General features: G+C 38.0%; 1 protein-coding gene across 2 annotated transcripts in view; it reads left to right on the top strand.

Annotated features, from left to right (window-relative positions):
- KCTD5 (potassium channel tetramerization domain containing 5) overlaps positions 1-23063 on the top strand; it is a 36040-nt gene that overhangs the window by 1596 nt on the left and 11381 nt on the right. The window contains exons 2-6 of one of the 2 annotated variants that reach the window (XM_075104510.1): positions 9318-9426; positions 10548-10639; positions 11791-11886; positions 15033-15149; positions 22582-22707. In XM_075104510.1, coding sequence (XP_074960611.1) covers positions 9318-9426; positions 10548-10639; positions 11791-11886; positions 15033-15149; positions 22582-22707 — 540 coding nt within the window. The remainder of the gene's footprint in view (positions 1-9317; positions 9427-10547; positions 10640-11790; positions 11887-15032; positions 15150-22581; positions 22708-23063) is intronic. The other variant, XM_075104511.1, reaches the window with a different exon arrangement.

Here is a 23063-nt window from a genome sequence, read left to right as displayed (position 1 = left end):
AAAGCACATTTTTAGAAGAAATGCTTTAGTTCCAGTTAAGGCATTTGGCTGCCTTCTTTCACTAATTTATGAAATGAATCCTCTTTCACAAGCACAATCAGTGAAGCGCTGCCATCTTGCAAAATTTTCATGAGGCTACTAACGTAAACATTTTGTTTTTACTGTGCTTACGTTTTTGGGTTGTAGCAGCAAATCATAGATTTATGCTAAGGTTATTTAGCTATTTGGTAGGATATGGAGAGACCTGATGAATTTTTTTCATGTTTCTAGACTTATGTGTTATAGTTGTTAATGGCATACATGACAATTTAAAGCTAGCTGCAGTCACAGCTATAGAAAGATATCCTTTGCTTACGGGGAACATGCCTTTACGTTGTTCGAGCTGCTTAGATATTACTAAGTGTCATCCTTTTTTGCCAGTGTAGAAGTCTAATGGAAACCACTTCACCAAGATGCAAACAAATTGCATTGTCCTTTCATCGTGAGTAGCATTTTTAATGAAATTGTAGCCGGTATAGTTACCTTTAATAGATTATTGTGCAAATCAGTAATGTGAGGCAAGCAGTAGGTATAGGGAGAACAACGAATTGTTGTGGAAAACCTGGATTTAGAGAAACCCCTCTAATTCAGAGATGCATTCTCTAGGCTTGTGAACCTGGATGTCTTCGATTTGATGTACAAAAGGCAAAGCCTTTCATGGTTAAATGTACGCTATGGTCTTTTCAGTACAACCAGTGGCAGTCACTGATTTTTCACTTCAACCATTCAGAGCGTGGTTTCTGCAGTGACCTGTCATCTTGGATTTCGCAGAAATGACCTACCTCTTAGACTACCTGTCATAGTGTATTAATTACAGTACCTAAAATTACTTAAACACATAGAGCCATTTTTCCAAGGATTTGATTCAGAATCTTTAGATTTTCAGCTTCTGTAAACAGCAAAACATAATCCAAGCAGTTCATTTTCTTCCTCTGAATGATAACAGATATCATAGATGTACTTTCAAGAGAAAAAAAAAAACTTCCCTGACATCACCAGTTTGTCAACATACCATCTTGAAACAATAGCACACATTAATAGATTGTCTGTATGGTTTAATGTTGGAATATCAGATGCCTTTAATTGATGAGCACAGATGTTTCAACAAGGGAATAATTGGTAATACTTGCGTTGTCATCCTGGACTCTGGTTCTTCTCCTTTGCCACAAACCTGTAAATCAAAACTGGATAATAACAGATTTGTTTTTTCCCTCATGGTTTTACTTTTCGGAGTCTAGTTATGAATTGCAACCTGATACTAAGTTGACGTATTTTTCTTAATAATATGCTAAAGATTATTTACAATGACTACCATGCAGCACAATTTTGTGCTCATAAAACAGTCGTTCCTACAAGGTGCAGCTAATAAATAAAGATACTGCCCTCTTAAAGCCTGGAGCATTAGAGCTGGTCTTTGACCTATAATTCCCTGGGTTTTCTTCCTAAAAATCACATGGGATTTAAACACCTAGTTTTAAACTTTAAAATGAGAGGGAATGTGTGTTTGAGCTCATACGTAGGCTGATGCCTGTTACACCCATCGCAGATATACTTGTCCCTACCACCAGATGAGGATGTGGGGGAGGTGGGGTGGAGAGAATCCTGAGGGATGAGCCAGCAGATGAGATTATCAACTCTGATAGCCATAGCCCTTTGTTTGAAGGAACTATGAAAAATCTAACCTTAACAAGGTATATTATGTATCCTGTATGGGGAATTTGGCTGGGATACACTTCAGTAACTCACTTTGGGAAGTTGTAGATGTATTTTCAGCAGATTAATACTGAATTGTGCTCATAATACAAAAAGCGTTTTATAGCTCATAGGTACGTTTCATATTCCTCTGATCATGCTCCATCTGATAAGTATGTAACTCAGCAAAAATGAAGTAGGACATATATTTTCTTATAACTTCAGTGAGTTAAACCAGATTGTGGAAAGCTCTAATGTCGTCCCATCATTCCATTCCCATATCCCATCCCAACTGCCAAAAGGGAGAGGGGCAGGTTGCACATCTAGAAGCAAGACCAAGCAGAAGAGTCAGTAATTAAATTAGCTTGTACACCAGTAAATGTATGTCTTTGAAGAAAAAAGTTTAGTTCACATTCTTTCTTGCTTTGCAAGATTGCCAAATCAGAATCTTCAGAAAATGAAGCCATAAGAAATGCTTATCTAAGATGAGAGCAGACCTATAAGCAAACCCAAAAATTAATAGTAGATCTGCTTCTGCCTGAACTCAACAAGTGAGGCATATCAGAATAAACTATGTCGATACATTAAGAAGTTCTAAAAGGGGTTAACTGGATGAGTTTATTAGAAATGAGAATAGGAAACTGAAATAGTTCAGAGGTTGACCTTACAACCATCAGTTGCATACATAGCAATTTTCCTCTAATTTCTACATCAACGTGGGTTTTTTTGTTACTTAACTACACAAATCCTAAGATTTCTCTAATGCTTGCTATTAAAAAGAATTGAACGGCTTCAAGAAAAGTAAATTATCTTCAGGTGCTAATGTTGAACAAGGCCGTGCAGCCTGTCTCTTGGTATCAGATACGCTTCCAGTTGCAACAGAAGAAAGATTAACCTTGGCACACCCTGTGGCAAAACTAGTGTTGAATGGAATGAGATGGTGACGCTAATCTCTGAATTTAGTATGTTTCACAATGGGATATGCATCTTAGTATTTAAGACTTTTCTTTGTATTTAAGACTATTTGAGAATCATATCAGCAAATGAATGAACAGTAGTGGTCATACCTACTGTTCACAGTAGGATTTGTTTTCCGGAGTATTTAAATCTAGCTTTAGAGATGAATATACAGAAATAGACAAGCAGAGTCTTGTTCACTTTTTCATGCCTGTTTAACTTATTTAACGCTTGGCTTGTAAGTTTTACTGGCAGATATTTCCTGATTTCAGTACCTTCCTGTTTTATCCATATACCAGCTTTTCTTTTATGAATTCTTCTATCATTCTTTAAACTTCCCCTAAGTGAGAAGATTGTCAGCCTTTCTTAATAAGTTTTTTGGCAACAGTATTCATGCTTGATTCCTAATGTCTTTCTAAAGTTAATTGTAGTTGTACTTAGGTAAGGCTCTCTTAAGGAAGCAAGCAAGCAAGCACTGAATGTTTTAGAAAAATCAAAATCTTCCTGGCTGTACATCCTTAACTGTCAGCGCTAAAAACTATCTTAATTGTAGTCATTATTCTAAGATATGACTGAGATAAAATGTTATTGTCCATGAAATTTCTGACTAGTTACATGGATTGTGTTATTGATGTAGTTTTGATCAGTACTGGCAGTCTGCTGATGCTCAAAGGTTTTAGGTTACATAGTTCGAGAAAAATGTGTTCTGGGCATCTAGCTCAAGATTTTAAAAGCATAGAGAGTAGGGGAGACAGTTATTTCTAAATCCAGTTTTAGTGCCAAATATTATTGTATTTCTGTGCATATTGCTGTCTTTAGCAGAACTTCTGCTTGCTCAGTATATGTAAATGATGTCAGTTTTTTAGATAGTCATGTTAGAGCACACAGCTTTGAGCCAAGAGCTTGGCGGTGTGGATTCTGAGTGTGTCTGTTCTGGAAGAGTATTCAAGGAGAAGTCTTCAGACTAGATTTGACTGCAATAAAGATAATTAACTGGAAATAGATTTCTGACATTTTAACTAGTGTCTTAATGCAATTCTGTAGGAGAATGTTAAATGGGATTAGTGAGGGGTATGTATTTGGTCCTATGTTTGAGTCCTACTGGAATCCTGTACCTGATCCTGGCATCCACAATTCAAGGTCACTTCAAAAATTGGAGAACTTGGAGGGTAGTCACAAGATGCAGTATGATTTGGCGGAAGGTTATAAAGAGCAAAACTGGCTTTTTGGCAAGTTTAAGGAGTGACTTCTCCCTCCAGAAGCACGTACGTGGAGACTAGAAATCTAATAGTGAAGCCTGTTCAGTCTAGCAAAGGTATTGTGATATCCAGCTAGTGAAGTGTGAAAATATAGATGTCCAGGCTAGAAAGTACATATTTTTAACAGTGACATTATTTAGCTATTGGAATGGCTGGCACAAAATGGTTAGGTTTCACCACTACTTCCACTGTAAATAAATTGAGCCCTATGTATGTTTTAAGTGAAGATCAGGCTCAAGTATTCGTTATGATTCCTTTGAGCCTCAGCCTCTATATTTAACGTGTAAATGTTTGAGACTGTAATACACGATCATTTAAATGTTGTGGGTAATATTTTTCAAATATTTTTGAAATACATATGTGTTTTTATTCTCCTGTCTCTGTCAGTGCTGGATTGTAGATATGCTTTAGAGTTAAATCTTAAGGAAGAAGGAATATGATTGTGAGCTACACTGACTTTTCATTGGTATGCTGAACCAGGTGATTGAAAATTTAAGAGCAAGTTACTAGGCTTCCTCTAAATTTCCATTGTGTTTCTAACTTGGACTAAATGTTGGTATGGGAGAGTGGTAATAAAAAAAAAAATACAGCCTTCGCAGTACCTCAGCAATGTTGTCTTTTAAATGGTGTCCTCGTAAAAAGGAGTGGATATGGAAAAGGTCTAGGACTTATGGACAAGGAAGGAAAAACTCAGGGTAGAGAGAAGAATGTAATGCAAAAATAGAACTGGGTAAAGATACGAACACCCCTGTGGTTAATTAGCACTTTTGCGTTGGAATTGCAGAGACAACTGGAGCATTTGCTTTGAGTGTCCTTAGAGAGAGTAGCAAAATTTGTGTGGAATACCTACGGGATCGGAATGTGGGGTGATATGACTATACTGAATAGAGAGGAAGCTTGAGTTTCAGCTGCTGTTCTGGTAAACATTAACTCCTGTTCATATAAAATATATCTACAAGATAGAAAACTGAGACCGTATTAGAATATAGGTTTGTTTGGCATCTGTGGTATTCACTTGAAACTTGGGAAATGGCTTCAAAATACCCACACTAGTTATGTGAGCGAAGATTCAGACTTGCTCAAAGCTTGTAGTAACCTGGCTAACTAGTTAGCAGAGAAAGTAGCATAGCTGGGACAACAGAGTCTATTAATTTTCAAGCTAGCAAGCCTAAAGCTAGTTCAGTTATGTCTGCCCAAACAGTAGCTACACCTTTAAACTGTCTAGATCATATTTGAAGTGCAATTTATTATTCTTATCTTAAACCAAAAACGTTTCTTTTAGAAAGAGTGACCAAAATGCTAATTACACATGAGAATGCAATGTGTTTTCATGTACATGTGGATGAAGCCAATCCTGACAATATTCTGAAAGCGTAGAAAGACTTATGACCCATATTTTGAGAGTTCTATATGGAGCAGATTACTATATTACTGTGTCAGCTTTTATTGGATTTATGTTTACATAAATATCCTTAACGATCTAGTCTAATCAGCTTTTCTGAGTGACTTCAACATGAAGTGCTTAGTGTACATTGAAGGATAATCAGGCAGCTCACTCTAAAGGAGGAGTGAGAAGGCATTTTCTATAGGAAGATTCCGAGGAAGTCGGTTTTGTAGCTCTTTTGCCTGAGCATTCTTTGCATATTGTTACAATATTCTTTACTGAATGGTTTATATTTTGGGTCTTGACTCCCTGGTGCTAGTCAGTAGCACACCTGAGTTGTAAGGTCAAAGTCAAAGAGACACATCTCTTTCTTTGGAAGGATGTTAATTAATGCATGTTTTCCATATCTGTCATCTGGGTAAGCAAGTTGCCAGTTACTCTGAATTGTTCAGTCTATTTGTAATTTTGCATGGAGCTTACATACTGAAGTGAATCCTACTGGCAGAATTTGGATTGCTCACTGTTAGAATTTAGCCGGAGTTCTTAAACTATTGATTTAACTGTTAACTATTATCTACTGTACAAAAGAAAAAAGTTACTATTACACCATAAATTGTAAGACTTTTGGGTTCCTTTTCTTCTTTTTTTATTGTTTTTTGAAGACACATTGTTGCTGGAAAGGCTTCATAGAGTTAAGTATGACACTAGTGAGAAGGCACCTTATTAATATGTGGTATATTATACATACGTTTGGTATCATTGTCCCTAAATCAGAGTTCTTCACCCAGTGTGCAAAACACCAATCAACACACTGAGTCAAGATGTTTGTCTTTATTGCCGGTCTGCAGAGTGGGGTGCCAGGCATTTAACATCAGCCAGCACACCTTTTAGAAACACACGGGGGTCTTTTATACAAAACAGTAGCAAAAGAAGTTACATTAAGATATCTGATTGGTTACTCATACAAAAGTTCATCCACGTACGTCTGTTTTTTAGTTTGGCTAGTTATATTAAGCTGGACTCACATTTACGTCTAAGGTCTCCTCCTAGGGGTGTGCTTTTTAGTATTACAATTACCTAAGGTAACCAGAGGTTCATCCTATCAGTTACCACTGAGTTAGGGAGTTACTTCACCTCCTGCTGTGGCTTCTGCCCGAACAATGACTAGCTCCAAGGCAGGTATTAGCAGATTTTTGTTTTAGGGGCTTTCTATACTCTGTTCAAGGTTTCAAGGCCGACCATCATGGTTGTTTTAACCTTTCTGTATCAGCGGTATTTGTATTTACCAGTGTGAAGATTAAGCATTTTTATCTATTCTGGATGGTAATTTGGTGGGGAAGAGAACTTGATAGCATTTAGGAAAGGAATGAGTATAACAAGAAAAAAAGTGAGATGAGGAATTATAGAATGAAAAACAGAAGATTGCGGATTACGAGAAAAAATGGTTAAAAATAGGCAGAAGACAAAAGCAATTCTGTCTCATGTTTCACAGAGTGGATGCTGTCAGTATGCATAAAGCGTGTCTGGTACAAGTGCTAATAATAAGCTCTGATGTGCATGCTAGGCTGATGAATTCAGGTAGTGCATGTTGCTGGTGACCTCTCATTAAGTCGAAGGAAGTTGAAAGAGAAGGCCTGACATAGCTTGTTCCCTTTCTGGTTTTGTTGGAAGCTTGTTGAAGTATATAGAAACCTACTGAAGTAAGAGTAATTTCAGATACCTTAGTTTGAAAAAAAATATTAATTTTTGAGGCTTTTTGTGTAAGAATGTAACCATTTACTTGAGATTTCATTTAGAGCTTTTAGTTACTTTGCTTCTGTGACCCACCTGTCTGTCTGTAATGGTGTAGAGCTGGTGGCCAGTATTGCTTCGGAGGGTGATGCGAGAAAACGCTATAGTGTAAAAGAATACAATAATCTTATTGAAGAAGTTTGTTTCAGGAGACTTACTTCCCTTAACTGGGAGGAATTCCAGTTTTGTAAGCCCATATGTTTCTTAATTCATTTCAACTGATGTCCAAAGACTGTGCTTTTTTCTTTAAAACAGTACTTCTTTTGTCAGTTTTAGATCTTCCTTTCCAACTTCACCGGTTTCTGTTCCTGTATTAAATAATACTTTTTAGCTTATAATTCATACAGTTGTCAGCTACTTTAATTTCTTTGGGTTGCATCTATAGATTGTTCATTCTTGAAGTGTTTTGGTATTGTAGATATATTTAAATGTGAAAATTTAAAAATATACCATTTTATGCACTTCATTTGTCTACTGGTTTTGGTGCATAGTCTCACTTCTTTGAGACCATGAGCTTAGGCCAGAAGAAATGGTGATTAGACTTCATCAAGCACTGTCTGCTCTGAGCACACTGACAGCACATTTTAATACATTAGCATCTTTTTGAACAGTTAATTTTTTTATAAAACACCCCTTCACTTCTTCTAAAGTGGCTGTGTTTGAGTGTGTAAAGTATTTAGCTTGTAATTATAGAAAGATTTTCATGTGTTTTGTAGTTCAGACTGCAGTCTTTCTACATTCTACCAACCCTGCTTAGACAAGCGCAGTTATCGAGAAACTAAATCCATGTACCTGAAAACACATCTATCATCTTTTTTTCCAACAGAACATTTTAGGAACTTCAGATACTGTTAAGTAGAGGGAGTTTTCAGGTATCACGGTTCAGTAATCGAACCTTTACATATCGGCGGTAATGTCCAAATGCAAGGGATTGTGCCAGCAGAATTTTTTTCATGTGGAACAAGAAGTATCACTATCACATGTAGTTTTGGGGGAGAATGATTCAAATTGAGCTAGGATTGTTGGTAGTGATGCTTTTTTAGTATTTGCTGTAAACTACTAGAATATTAAAAATAAGAATAATGACAAAAATTATTTGGAGTGCTGCCACATCTCTCCAGGATAGATCTGTAGGATATCCGTTGCACCAAAACTTTAGGTACTAAAGGATTAATACTGACAGTGATCCACTTGATAGTAGAAAAGAGCAGTGGTTCTATTAGACGCCTGTTTTATGAAATCTCCCTTAGACCTCTGGCCAGCACACTATGTCAGTACTGCATTGATCACAGGTGTTAACACATAGACTCTAAATTATGTAGGAAATACCGATTTTGCTCCTTTATCACTTTGGCAAGAATGTCAGCTCTACAGGCGAATTTATTGAACAGTGTTTTACATTCCACAAAATGCTGTGCTCCGTTCAGCAAACCAAGCGTCGGTTTGATCTGTGCCTTCTTTGTCTGCATGAGGTAGGTAGGAACTGCATCTTCAGTATACTTTTTTTTTTTAGAAGATGCACGTACAACCTTTGCTTGGTACGCAGCTGTTCTCAGTCCCTGTGAGTATTTGTACATCTGAGCTAAGACAAAACCAAAAGTTTTTAGAACAAAGTGTTGAAGTTAAAGAGAAGGTAGGTTTGTTTGCCTTTAATTAAAAAAAAAAAAAAAAAAAAGGCTGGTATTTGAACCTCACTGGACTGTAACCTTTGTTCCAATTCTTCAGGTTTCCAAACAAAACAATAGTTTTCCTGGTTGTGTTACTTTTAACCTTAATTTTCAGTGTTCTTACTCACTACTTAGATCTTTCCTGCTAACAATGTTGATAATGTTTGGATAAGGAGCTGGGGGGAATTGGTCAGGTAAGAGAAGTTGTGCAGTACATGATTGAGTTGAGCGATCAGTCATACGATTACAACTACCTCACTGAATTCCTTTTAATGTCTTAAACAAATTTGGCTTTAAGGGATGTGGCTGTGTCCGAATACCTGCTTGCTATTCAGATGCCAAGCTGAATATTAGCTTGCAATTCGAGCTTGGACATTCAAATCATTGTGGCTTTTTTTGGCTTTTTTGTTTGTTTCTGTGGTGTTTTTTTTTTAATTTTGGTGGTGTTTTGGGGTTTGTTTTGTTTGCTTGTGGGTTTTTTGTTTTGTTGTTTTGTTTGTTTGTTGTTTTTTTTTTTCCTAAATCTAGGATGAAACAGGTGCCTATTTAATAGACAGAGACCCGACCTACTTTGGGCCAGTGCTGAACTATCTCAGACATGGAAAACTGGTTATTAACAAGGACCTAGCTGAGGAAGGTAAGGTGTTACTAAATCTCTTGCTTTCTTGTCACTTGCTTATTAATTTCACTGCTTTTGAGTCACCAAAAGTAACTTACAAGTAGATGGTAAATCTTAATCAGTGTAGTATTTCAATCTGTTTCAAGAGAAGCTGATAGGTATCGTGCATTTATAGTATATGCTGTTATTTGAGTGTTTTGAGTATGATTCCTGATTTCACAACCGCTGTCCCCAGTTAGAACATAGATATTCAAATATGAGGGAAGGTGCCTTTTATTGTATAATCTTGTACCTTTCCTATATGACTGTGTGGACTATTTCGGTTAAGTCCTCTTTAACCAAAAGAATACTGGCGCTGAAACAAACTTAGAAGATCTAAAGGGAAGTAAGAGTGAAGTTCTAGGATGCTCAGGTGTGTGGAATATGCTCTTGAAGAGCAAATTCTGCCCCCAGCTTCTCCCTCACTGCCCTCAATTCATATCAGTTTTACCCAAATGGAGGATGACTGTTTTAAACCATATAGTACTAAAACTGTATTGGTACGGTATTGAAGAAATCAAAGAGAAATACAGTCTAACAATATTAGCAGGAAATAATGTGAAATGTAATCTCCATGTGCATTGTTAAGCACATAGTATGTGAGGAGAACAGGTAGGGCTTGAACATGTGAGTGGGACCAGTCTGTAATATGTATCTTTAAGCTTTTATTTCAGGGTCAGAGGTCTCAAATGACAGGAAGAAAACTTCTCTGCACACTAGCAGCTGCAGAGCTTTTCAGTAGGACTATTTGAATTTCTCTTGTATTCCAGCCTGAGGCGGGGCCTGAGCTATAGTGGTCCATCAGTCTGCTGTGGAATGGCATTTGTGCTCCTTTTTCTTGTTTGCTGCCTCTCATTCTGTATGTGAAATGGCACCAGTTTTCTTTGGGGATTTTTTAGGACAGTGATTCAGAATGAGTTAAACTTTGAACTACGTGTGCCTGAAGGAAGCCAGAATCATTAGGTTGGTGAATGAACTTTTCCTAGGGAAAAATAAATAATTTTCTATAGCTGTAGAGGTGGTAATCTTAGGAACTAGTTGCTGGTTTTGGTGTGGAATCTTTGGTTATGCTCTCTTTCCAAAAAACGTTCTCATACTAGGTGTACTGGAAGAGGCTGAATTCTACAATATCACATCACTAATAAAACTGGTAAAGGACAAAATAAGAGAAAGAGACAGCAAAATCTCACAGGTGAGGCTGTTTTCCACTGTGGTTTTGATTATTTGTTCTATGGCAAGTAGTGGGTGTGTTCCATTCTTTTTCCTTAACTGCTGATTTTCCCCAGTGAGGTACTGAATGGCTGCCTCCATCCTTGGCTGAACTGTAATCATTAATATGCAAATATTAATATTCTTAACTGCCAGTACTTGCCGGTGTGCTTACAAAGGGCACAGGCATATGGTTGCAGCTCCTGTTCAGAAACTGAAAACATTCTAAAGAATTGTTCAAAAATGTCTGGTAATAGTAGCATTTGTCATAATACCGTTTCTGGAAATAGTTATTTTAGAAAACAGCTTTTGTAGAATATATTTTTCTCATATACATTTAAATACTCTGAATATGATGAGATTGCCTAACTACAGTATAACTGCTGTGTATACGGTATGTTTATACAGCATGCGTATGGATGCTGTTTAGCTCCTGTCATATGCGTCTGTGGCAAAGTTAGTTTCTTTATTTGTAGTGCTCTGTAGTTGAGAATATTCTGCCTCTTCTCATAGCAGCTCATTAATATTTTGTCATGAAAGTGAATACGATAGAGAAACCTTTAAGTAAAAAAGGTATTCAAGTTTGTTCTTCAACTCTGCTACACTGGCTTTCCCTGATACCGAGTCTTCATGGAGATACTGCAAACTCATGTTGCCGAATTTCTGTTGAAGACAGGTTGTGGGATAGCAGAGTAGCTCTGAGAGCATTTTCTAAAAGATTTCTGCTTAAATGGTCCTAGTTATTCATTGCTCTGGATGGGAAACTTTGGCAGGGAAATAAAGACATTTCTTAGTATGGTCAGACATTCCTTAAAGTTAGGCAGGCCTCTGCAGAACCTCAGCCTTGATTTTGAATGATGTGGTTTGCTATCATGTGGAACAGTAGGCAAGCCTTGAGATTATTTTGTTATAACTGTTAAGTAGCACTTTTAGTCTCTGAAACATTCCTGAAGCATTGAGTCTCCTGCAAGGTGATCCCGAACAGATGAGGTTTCTTTTTAAAACAAAAAAAAAGTGAAAAGGTGTTCAAGGTGGTGTTGCTTATCATTTCTAAAGAATAGTGGCAACTTTAGACAAGTCACAAACATGGTGAATTCCATGCTGTATTGAGCGTCTTATATTTCTTTTTTGAAGGTGCCAGTCAAGCACGTGTACAGGGTGCTACAGTGCCAGGAAGAGGAACTCACTCAAATGGTGTCCACAATGTCTGATGGCTGGAAATTTGAACAGGTAAAAAAACCATACAGCATATAATTACAAAGTCTTCTAAAAACTCAGTTATGTGAAAGAGGGGTATAAAGTTAATTCTGTGCATCTTTTAAGTGCAGCAATTTTCAGAAATTGGATAAAGATATACAGTTAAGTTAAAATTTGATACCTGTATTCTTATTTGTCAGAGAACAAAAAACCTGTAGCTTTCCAGGAGGTAAATTGTGCTGACTTTCTATAAAAACATCTACATCATGTTTGAAATGTAATTCTTCTGTGTCTACACACAAGCATTTGAAGGGTAAATAAACCAAAATCAACTAATATGAGTTTATGTGAATGGTAGGTCAGATACAAAGAGCTCTGGGTAAAAGACATGAGCTTGGGAGATATATGTTTGTCAGACCCAAACAATGGTTCTTCAGATAAAGGACTAATACGCATAGGAGAGTGAACTTAACCAGCGTGGATGTGAAGCTGGATAGGTTGAGCTACGTGAATGTTTTCATTCTTTGCACTGCATAAAAATAGCTTTGTGTGTGCATTCAAGAATACCTTGTAAAATTGCAAGATCTGTTATCTTTGCTAATCTCTGTAAATAAGAAACTAACTACGTGATCTCTTCATCCTTCACGTTCCTAACCTACCAGAATATTTAAACTGCGTTGGAGCAATGAATCTGTTAACGCTGAAGCAAGACAGAAGTGCTCAGCTGCCAGCATCTTTTTCAGTGTCTGTCCTACAGCCAACTGTAGGAGAGATTGGAATAAATACAAGCCTCTCATCCTCTGCAGTCTCACTCTAATAACACAACAAAGCAGAATTTTTAAAAAGTACTGCACACAAAGGTGAAAGAGAACATTTTTTTAAATATTGAAATGTGTACAGTGCTGGTGTCGTGGAGACAGCCATGATCAAATAAACTGAACCAGCACAGACAAAGCTTCTTACGCTTCAGTTCTCCAGCGGAAGTATTACCGGGTCTGCTTGGCATGCCAGAAACTGCATGTTGTTTAAGTCCCTGAAAAAAGCTCTCACTTAATGCACCAGACTATTTTTTGACCAGTGCATTGACAAAGCTTTTTGACATTCTTTTGTCATGAGAAACTAGCTTTCATTACAAATAGAGATTCTTTTATTTTTAACAGATTAAATGGTACTATGGCTTTTACCTGTCCTAAAGCCTTGTATTCTGTGGGGATATTGTATTTGGGAGTAATACTGCTTTGACATTGCAACTGCTGAAAGAACTATTATAATCTTTTTTAGAATTTAGAATCCCTTTTAGAACTGGAAAAATCCAGTGGTTTTCTTGAGCGTTATGTCCTTGTTTCATCCAGCTTTCTCCCTACTTCCTCCCTCCCCCATGTTGCTCTCTCTTGGACACATAGTTTGAAGTAGATAAACACAAGAGCTGTATGATCTCATAATACTCAGCTTCTCATTACCTCAGACTAGGCTGTTCTCTCCTTTGGTTGTATTGCAGACCTGCTTTTAGCAGACTTCATTCACTTGAAACATGATTAGAATATTCTGTATAAACTAAACAGTTTTATTGTTAAGATTTGAGAACACTGTAGCATTTATGTAATTTTTTACTTTTTCTAAACCTGTGTTGCTCAGCAGCATGCTTCCTTCAGAAGCAGGCTTTGGGGTGGCACCTACCATGCTTTTTACATGTTATCATTGGTGGCATAGAAATAAATCCATCGGCTTTTCCGGAGGAGTAATATTCCTATGGGTTGAGAGTCCTTGTTCTCTGTACGCCATGTAACATGTTTAAGTGGCTGCTTTTGATCAAAAATACTTCTTTCCCCTTAACAGTTCAAAATTCTCTTGTAAATTACAATTGGCTGTCATGATTAAATAGGAGCGAAAGGTGTTAAACTTCTGGTGCGCTTACACGGATGTATTGATGCACTTTTCCAAAGAATACGAAAGCACTGATAGAATACTGCAGTTATGTATCAGTCCCAGTCCAAAAACTAATGACAATAGTTGTGCTGCCCCACTTCTGTGATTTCAGGGAGTTATTTTGTAAATTATTTTCAGCTTCAATTGTTACCTCTTCAGGCAGTCAGGAAAACCAATATTTTGGCAATACTGCATAATGAGAAAGTTCGGGCTATACAAAATTGCTACATACGAAGGCTTTGGACAGCAGTGGTGTGTCCGTCATGTAAATTTTAATGATTAATGTAATCTGAGTCTGTCACCATAATGCTGTCTTAAATATGTGCACTATATGAGGAGATGGTATTTAGCTGCTGCCTTCAAAATTATTCACATAACAATAGCAAGATAAAAACAAATCTACTGTTCATGAGTCTTCTCATCAGTATTAATCTCCATTTTACTCAGAATAAGCAGTTGCTCTCTAGTTCTTCACACTTAATTTAAAGCTCTGATCTTTCTCAAGCGCACTGACAGGCTATGCTTGAATTTAAATGGGCTAGGAATTGTCATGTATTATTAAGATAAAATAATTTTTTGTAATAAGTTGAGAAATTTAGCTGAGGTTGTTCTGTACGTCTGAATTATTAGATGTTGGGCAAGTTTGAACAGAGTTCTTGGTACTGATTTTCATGGGAACAAGACAGACAATTTTTTTATACTCCAGTTATTTTCTTGGGTCTTCTGTAAATTACCCATTCTAAAACCAATTTAGGGCACTCAACCTTTTTCACTCTAGTTTACTTCATATGTTTCCTTAGATGTATTTTATTTGTCAATATCTAGAACAAGATGACGCTCTTTCATACTCAGGCTTGATATATTGCTTTACGTAACACCTTCCAGTTTTATATCCACGTTACCTTCTGCACCTGGCAAGTGTGACAGGAAAATAATGCTCGCTTTCATAATGCACCAAACTTTGTTTATGTTTTTCAGAGTAGTTGGCTACACCACAGTGATATGGGGAGTTTTCTGACTTACTATCAGTAACTCTTAACTTCCCTTGAAATTACAAAGGGCTTTGCAACTGCATCCATAAATTTTAAGTATTTTGAAACGAAAGCTGTAGCTTGATAGCAACCTGTTCTAGTGGCAAGTAAATGTTACCTGAACATTTGAGCTCATCTGTTATTTGTACGATTCGGATAATGGTATGTGCTTCAGCTTCACAAAGGTTTCTTTTTGTGTTTTGCTTTGATTGGTTATTTCAGCTTGTCAGTATAGGTTCCCAGTACAGCTGTGGCCGGGCCCAGCAGTCAGAGTATCTGCTGATAGTGTCACGGGAAGTGAAAGGGGAAGAGAGATGCTTCCAGAAATGCTGCAGTGAGGTGTGTCACACCATTCCTTTTGCCCTCACACTGATATGCTTGGCCTCCTTGCGTTTCTGCTGCTTTCAAATCATTCCACTTTATTCCTGGATGTACAGCACATAGTAATTTGTGTGTATTTGTGACTGGCTTTTATTTATACTCACAGTATTTCATTATACATTATGAATGTTCATACTGTAAAAAGAATAAAAAAACAACCAAGCAAAAAACCCTTAGTTATTTAGGTAAAGGTTTTTCTTAAGAAGAGTTCTTACCTTCTCAGTAGGTAACTTATTTTCCTTAAATCTTCCTCCAAAGTTACCAGCCTTTGATCCTTACTTGTTAAGTAAAAGTGGTACAATTTAAACATTAGGAGCCCTGTAAATAAAGCTTTGAGCTCACTGAGTTCAGAAAGGGACATTTTTGTGTTAATCATTGTTCCAGTTTGAGTGTATTTCATCCATCTAATAGCCAGTTAAGTTCTGAGTTCAAACCCTTTATTTTTGGTAACTCAGTACTTAACTAATTTTTTTTAGGTGAATTAAATATACTCAAACTGGAACAATGGATAACAATTTTTCAGCAATGAAATATGAGGAGTGAGGGGAGAACAAAACTGGCAGTTTTAAATCTTGTCTCAAGTAGAAAGAACATCCTGGGGTTTTTTTTGGCTTGTTGTTGTTTGGGTTTTTTTCCCCCTTGGGAAATTTTCTTGAAACCCAAATGAAGAATCATAGCTTCACTCATTGGCTTTTTAGGCTGTCTCATGCTTCCTGCTCCCCTCACCCTCAGGTCACTGCTTTTTTAATTGCTATGTTATTTCCCAGTGTTCAAGAGTTTGGGAAGGATTTTTTGCTAACCAGTAACAGTGGAGGCAATTTCCAGTTCTTTACATAGCTATGCTCCATTTTGAAGTGCCTTATGTGAACTGATTTGGGAACCTGGTGTTCTGTAGTACTTTTCATCAATAAAATACTCAGAATACTTGTTCCTTTCCTTGCTATATATATGGTTATTCAGTCTGAAAGATCAGTGTAACATCATGATAACATGACAGTAAAGTGACTTGACATGAGCAGAACATTGCCTATGAGTTTATATGGACACTTAGCCATACAGTTCGAGATTTTAAACCTGGATTGTTGCCTAGCTATATTTCAGAATCTACTTTCAATGTACCAAGCACTGTCTCTTTCCTGCAGTTGTATAGGTAACATTTGGAATGTGGAATTAATGCACTGGATTTGCAGACTTTCTGGCTCTGAGTAGGAAATGTGGCCTGTTGTTAAGGATGTGTAGAGTAGAGGCAGCATGATGTTATTCATGTCTTCATGTGCTGGATAGCTCAAAGTAAAATTCAGCATAATAAAATGAGAGATGGGGGAAGGCAGTGAAGAAATGAAGGCACATATTAAAAAAAACCCAACCAAACAAACAAAAAAACCCAAAGCTGGAAGGGAATGCATTTTTCTTCTTCCTAGATTTGAAGTCTGACAATTGCATGAAGAGATCTGAAAGAAATATGCTTGCAGTCCTGGTGTCAGTCCTCAGTGCTGAGTTTAACAGCTGATGTGTATGTATCTTCACAGCCTTTTGCAAATCCCTTGAGAAGGCAATAGCATGAATGCGTTATAGCTCTGAAAGGTGTAGAGGCTAGCCTTACATTCATACAACTTGATTAGGTAAAAAAAATTGAGGAGACGGCTTTCTTTTATTCTATCAACTGTTAGTATAATAAAAAAAAAAGACAAGCTACAGAGACAAGCTTTCCAAGAAAAGCTTTCTAGTGTATAAGGTGTTCACCACATCTGAAATAGAAGCAGTAATATTCAAAGTATAACAATATTTAAAATAGAATTCGAGAATGATTATTACAAAATTTTCTTAGTTTTGAGAATCAGACCATCACAGAAAAAGAAGGAAATTTGTAGTCATGAAGTAGAAAAGTTAGTTAATATGAATAACTCCAGTGGGAAGCATGCTGTTTGTGCAAGTTGGAGTGGTTATCTCTGATGGTAATATTATTGCTAATTTGGCCTGTAAATGTACTGTATAGATTCTGAATCAATATTGTTAAACCAGTGTAGCAAATCTGTGTAGGCAAGTTATTGAAATGTGGCTGGTTTTGAGATCTGACTCAATTCAGTTAGGCATGAGATTTGTTCGCTTCAAAAATAAGGTTCCTAGAAGCGATGCCCCAACCATTTTGCCTATTCATAGGGGTATTTTTAGGTGTACAGTCATTGATTTAAGACAGGAAGAGATTCATGTATTTTGCTGCCATTGACTAACTTGATGTAGGAATCATTTTGACCTATTCTCTCACCTCTACCAATTTTATCATCTGTTTTCCTTAGTCCTTTTCAAAAGACACAGTTATCCTCTCATAAAGCTGCAGGCTTAGGAAAAGTTCTTCAGAAAGTTACTTCATTATTGTCCCTGAAATCTGTCTTAAATTTTCCCTCTTTGAAAACAAGCCTGACCATAGCTAAGCATCAGGTAGTCTCTGTCCACCTTTACTTATGCCAAACTGTTTGGGTTTTGTTTTTTTTTACCTTTGCCCTTTCTGATTGTCATCTTTTATCTTACTTAAAAGTTCATGCTTTATGAGACAGGAACTTCCCTATTGTTATTTCTTTTTCTTTTCAGGAAAATCCTGACCTGTATTGGCACATCAAGCATTATAATGCAAATAACTATATTTCTGTTGATTATTATTATTAATAATAATAATAATGCATTCTATTCCTGCCTTTTTTAGTTACGGCTGACAAGCTGCTAGTGTCAGCACCCTTATTCCATGTGAATAGTGAATGGATCATGATCTAATGAATTTTCTGTGATAGGTTCCATTGACATTTTCCTGTGCTCGGTTATGACACTGTTGGGGCTCACAGGGACACTCAAGCAGGATACACTGCTTTAGTAAGGAGTGTAATGAAACAAGTCATGGAAGGAAAAACCAAGAAGAATACAGACACTTATACATATGTATATATAATCATACAAATCTATGAAAGTCAAGAGTTTCAAAATGTTCTTTTATTTCTTTACTTATTTCTTGGTCATTAAAACTCTCTCTACTGTTCAAGTCCCATGAGGCAAAAAGAGTTTGTCCTTTCAGAAAGTCTGAGGAACAGTAGGCTGGATAATCTGAAATCCTTTTCCTATGCATTGTGATGCATGTTTTGCAGACCTCAAATTACTCTGATTTGTTGTGGGTTCTTTTTTTACTGCTGGGGAGGGATGGGCAGGGACAGACAGACAGACACGGGTGGGGGGAGTTTAACAATTCCTTCCAGTTTATCAGCATCCTAGCATCCTGTTGCTGCCGACACTGGGAACAATGGGGTGACTTTTGGAATACAAGTGCTAAAATATTTCTTTATTTCTGATCATGCTTTCTGACACAGCAGTTCAGTTCTAATCTGCAAACATTTTCCATTGTTTCTTTTCCTGCCATCATCCTTATTACTGCTGATGCATCTCAGAAAGCTATGATGAAGTTTCTAGCATGCTGTTGATACTATGCAAATAATGCACTCTTAGTTGCACACACATGGAACCACTTACAAGAGCATCACAATTTGGAGTTTTGAAGAACTTGTGTTTAATGTTGCAAAAGTGACTTTATATTAAAGTGCACCAGCTGATCAATAAAGGCAAAATGTCATCCGGATGTTTTGCAATCAGCTAAATCAAAAGTCCTATCCAACTAGCTAGTGAGTATTCTGCCTTGTCTCCTAAAAGGACTTATGTGCAAAAGGTCAACTTATTTGGATTATAAAGTGTTAGTGGGGGACGTACTGAGGACCTATCAACCTTGTTGAAGCAGAATCGATGGTTAGTCTCTTGTATCATATCTACTTTCAGACAGGTCATTTATTTCTTTTGAGTGTCAATGAGTAAAGAAGTATTTTTCCTTCTGGTAGTTGTTATCATGGTGTATCTGATATCAGGTTCTTGCCGTTTTGCTAGAAGAAAAGTTGACTGTATACTAAATCAAATCAGATGCTTGAATTTTACTCTTCAAATTTCTCTTCAGAGAAGGTGAATTATGTGTGGCTTTATTTAAACACGTATCCAGCTTTTTGAATGTTTTCTAGCATTTAAGAGGGTTCAAAATACTATTTAAAATAGTCCTACGTCTTACCTCAATAATTGAAGCAGTTACTGTATTTGTATTATAGAATAGAAACACTGTCTCCCATAGCATCCTCATAGACAAGCTAAGGAAGTGTGGGTTGGATGAGAGGACAGAGAACTGGCTCACCATCAGAACTCAGGGGGGTCCTGATCAACGGGGCACAGTCTGGTTGGAGGCCTGTAAGTAGTGCACGGGTCTGTGCTGGGGCCAGTCCTGTTCAATATATTCATCAGTGACCTGGACAAAGGCACAGAGCATCCCCTCAGCAAGTTCACTGATGATACCACGCTGGGAGGAGCGGCTGATACACCAGCAGGCTGTGCTGCCATCCAGCGAGACCTGGACAGGCCGGAGTGATGGGCCCAGGGGAACCTCATGGGATTCAACAAGAGCAAGTGCCAGGTCCTGCCCCTGGGGAGGAACAACCCCCCGCACCAGCACAGGCTGGGGGTGACCTGCTGGAGAGCAGCTCTGCTGGGAAGGGCCTGGAGGTGCTGGGGGTCAGTGAGGTGACCCTGAGCCAGCACGGGGCCCTTGGGGCCAAGGGGGCCAACGGTGTCCTGGGGTGCACAAAAAGAAGTGTGGCCAGCAGGGCGAGGGAGGTTCTCCTCCCCCGCTGCTCTGCCCCAGTGAGGCCACATCTTCAATGCTGTGTCCAGTTCTGGGCCCCCCAGTTCAAGCAGGACAGGGAACTGCTTTAGCAAGCCCAGCGCAGAGCTGCCAAGATGATCAGGGGGCTGGAGCTTCTCCCTTGTGAGCCCAGGCTGAGAGACCTGGGTCTGTTCAGCCTGGAGAAGAGAAGACTGAGGGGGGATCTCATCAATGCTTATAAATATCTGAAGGGTGGGTGTCAGGTGGATGGGGCCAGACTCATTTCAGTGGTGCCCAATGACAGGACAAGGGGCAATGGGCACAAGCTGGAACATGGGAAGTTCCACCTGAACATGAGGACAAACCCCTTTGCTGTGCGGGTGCCAGAGCAGTGGCACAGGCTGCCCAGAGGGACTGTGGAGTCCCTTCCATGGAGACATTCACACCCCACCTGGACGCGGTCCTGTGCCCCTGCTCTGGGTGTGCCTGCTCAAGCAGGGGGTGGGATGGGCTGAGCTCCAGAGGGCCCTTCCAACCCTCACCAGTCTAGGATTCTGTGGTTATGTGGTTTGTAATTGATATATAATATATATAAGATAAATTTTATACCACTTTAACAGGCTTAGAGCCAGCTTAACTGCTTTTTTTCCCTGAGAAATTGTGCATGATATTTTTTCTGATAGGGAAGAGAATCAACAAACCATGTCTATATATGAAGTAATACTGGGATGATTTTCCAGGTTGTCAGTGGGCTTTCTTAGTCCATTTTGTACAACTAAGCAACTAGTTACTTTATGGGTTTTGTGATTCTATATTACACAAGTATGTTATGGTGCAGACTGCAGAGTATCCATTGTGAAAGATTATCTGACTTAAAGTTTCAAGAAAAATGGTGCCTTTGTATTCCAGTGAGGACGTATTGATGCTTCTGAAAAAAATGGGGTTTTGTAACTTCATTACATGGTTTTGGTGGAAAAAAATGTCTTTCTCACATTCATTTTTGGTCAGCGTGTGTTCATTACTGACTATGTATGCATTTTGCCGAACAAGAGTGATGTTAGAAGTGGAGAAGGGAGGGAAAGATTTCTGGTGTTCACACCCAGACAGTGTAGTTAAAATAGGTAGTTTGAGAGCGCTGAATTTTGGTTGCCAGTACTGTTCATTGGACGCTGAGCTTTGTACGCTCTCATACCATCAGGGTCCAAAAATTTTGACATTGCCTAGGACTGGCATCAAATTGGTTCGTTTTGCAGACATACTGCCTGCTGCTCTTTGTAGACGCTGGCTCTGTCTATGGAGGTGCTTGCTTGGCAGTCTTACCACAGTACTGGAACATCTGAGCATCTCTCTTCTTCAAAGTACAATGAGGCTTTATTTCCTCCTGACAGTGCTATGTGGAAGCTGCTTTTAACCCTTGGTCTACCATCCATTTTTGTTGGGGGAATAACCTTATCCCTCAAGTACAGATTCTGGACCAAGATATCATCTTGGCTGCATTTTCCTTACTTTAACAAGGCTTCTACTCTCGTTGGTGCTCTGCTAGACTAATGACAGTACACAGTTTGTGTTTTAGATAGATAACTACAGTGTTTCACGTGCTGTTGCCCTAAAAAACAAGTCAGGCCTTTTCTGTGGGGCCATTACTAGGGCACTTTGATGCTATAATAGAGACTGGGGAGTAGGACAGCCTTATCACATGTGTGTGGTAATTTGGTAGGTAGACTTAATGTAGTTTTGGTAATGACATTTAGATACAGTGTATCTGTGCAACAGGTTAATTTTTAGGACTTTGATCTGTGTCAGTGGTAATAGCATCATACATTATCTTATCATGCTTTTGAAATAAGCCTGAAATAAATGAACCAGCTACATCTGAATTGATTTTAGCGTGGAAAGGCAGGCTATGTAAAGCTTCTAGCATTAGGTAAGTGTACTGTGTGTAAGGTAAGACAAGTTACATGAAATTTCTGCCATTTGATAAACATGCTGCATATGAGGTAGTACTGATGTTGAGTATATCCTTCTCTGTCAGTAAATTATCATTCATCATTCAATATCAAGACTTGCAGAAGCTTGTAAATATGTCATATTTCATTATACATGGCTTCCGCTTGTAGCGCTTCCTTAATTAACTTCCTTGTAGCAGTACGTATGAATTTCAGATGTTAATCTTGGTGTCCCACCATATCGTGTCTTGCTGTTTTCCAATCAAATGCAAGTTTTGTCTTTGTCCACTCAAAATATGTTTTAATAGAAGTACTGTTATTCTGTAAGTAATGTGGTGGGTATCCCTTCAGGCTAAAGTGCTTCTTGCATGCAGCCGTTTACATGTTAAACCATGCCACATTAAGATATCACATACAAACTTTTTTAAAAATTAACTTTGGAGGATGGGAAGGTTTCCCGTAAATAAGAGAAGCAGGGAACAGGCTACTTCTCCACTGGCCTGCCTCTAGCCTTTTCTTTCACAGTATAGTCATAACCGTAAATTGTTAATTCTGTAAATGTTTAAAAATAAAAGCTATGTTTATCATCAGAGTGTCAGTGTATTTGTCAACATCAAAACGTATTTGCATTGAAGTGGAGAATCATACTTCAGGCACAACCAACAGTCTGAAGAGTGAGGAGTTTTTGTACTAATGATGAGAATTGATGGAATTTGTTCTATGTGGAACTGCAATTGACTTTTTTCTCCCCCTCCCCATCTTTCAGCTGGTCAGTATTGGTTCTTCCTATAACTATGGCAATGAAGATCAGGCTGAATTTCTGTGTGTTGTCTCAAAGGAATTGCATAACACTCCATATGGCACAACCAGTGAACCCAGTGAAAAAGCAAAGGTAAGTTATTAGACATTGGACTGGAAAATGGTGTCAGATTTGGTGAGATTCACTAACTTGTACTAGACCTACCTCTGTTCTGGACCATTATTTAATTGCCTTTTTTCCAGTCACTCATGACTAATAATAGTTCCCTGACCATTGTATGAGAGACTGTAAATGGTACAGTCAGCATGCATTTGTTATACCAAATGGATTCTTTAAATGCAATACTCTGTACTGTTCCTGATACCTGTCCTGTTTTTTGAGTATTGGCAGATACTTGATGTTTACAGTTGAGAATCTGGGTTTTGTTTCTTACACATTTGAATGCTTCCTTATTCTGCTACTTGGTTCAGTTGAAAACTGTTTTTCTT

The sequence above is a fragment of the Phalacrocorax aristotelis genome, chromosome 10 (genome assembly GCF_949628215.1).
Source record: "Phalacrocorax aristotelis chromosome 10, bGulAri2.1, whole genome shotgun sequence".
Taxonomy (NCBI): domain Eukaryota; kingdom Metazoa; phylum Chordata; class Aves; order Suliformes; family Phalacrocoracidae; genus Phalacrocorax; species Phalacrocorax aristotelis.
This window is presented reverse-complemented; position numbering and strand designations above follow the sequence as displayed.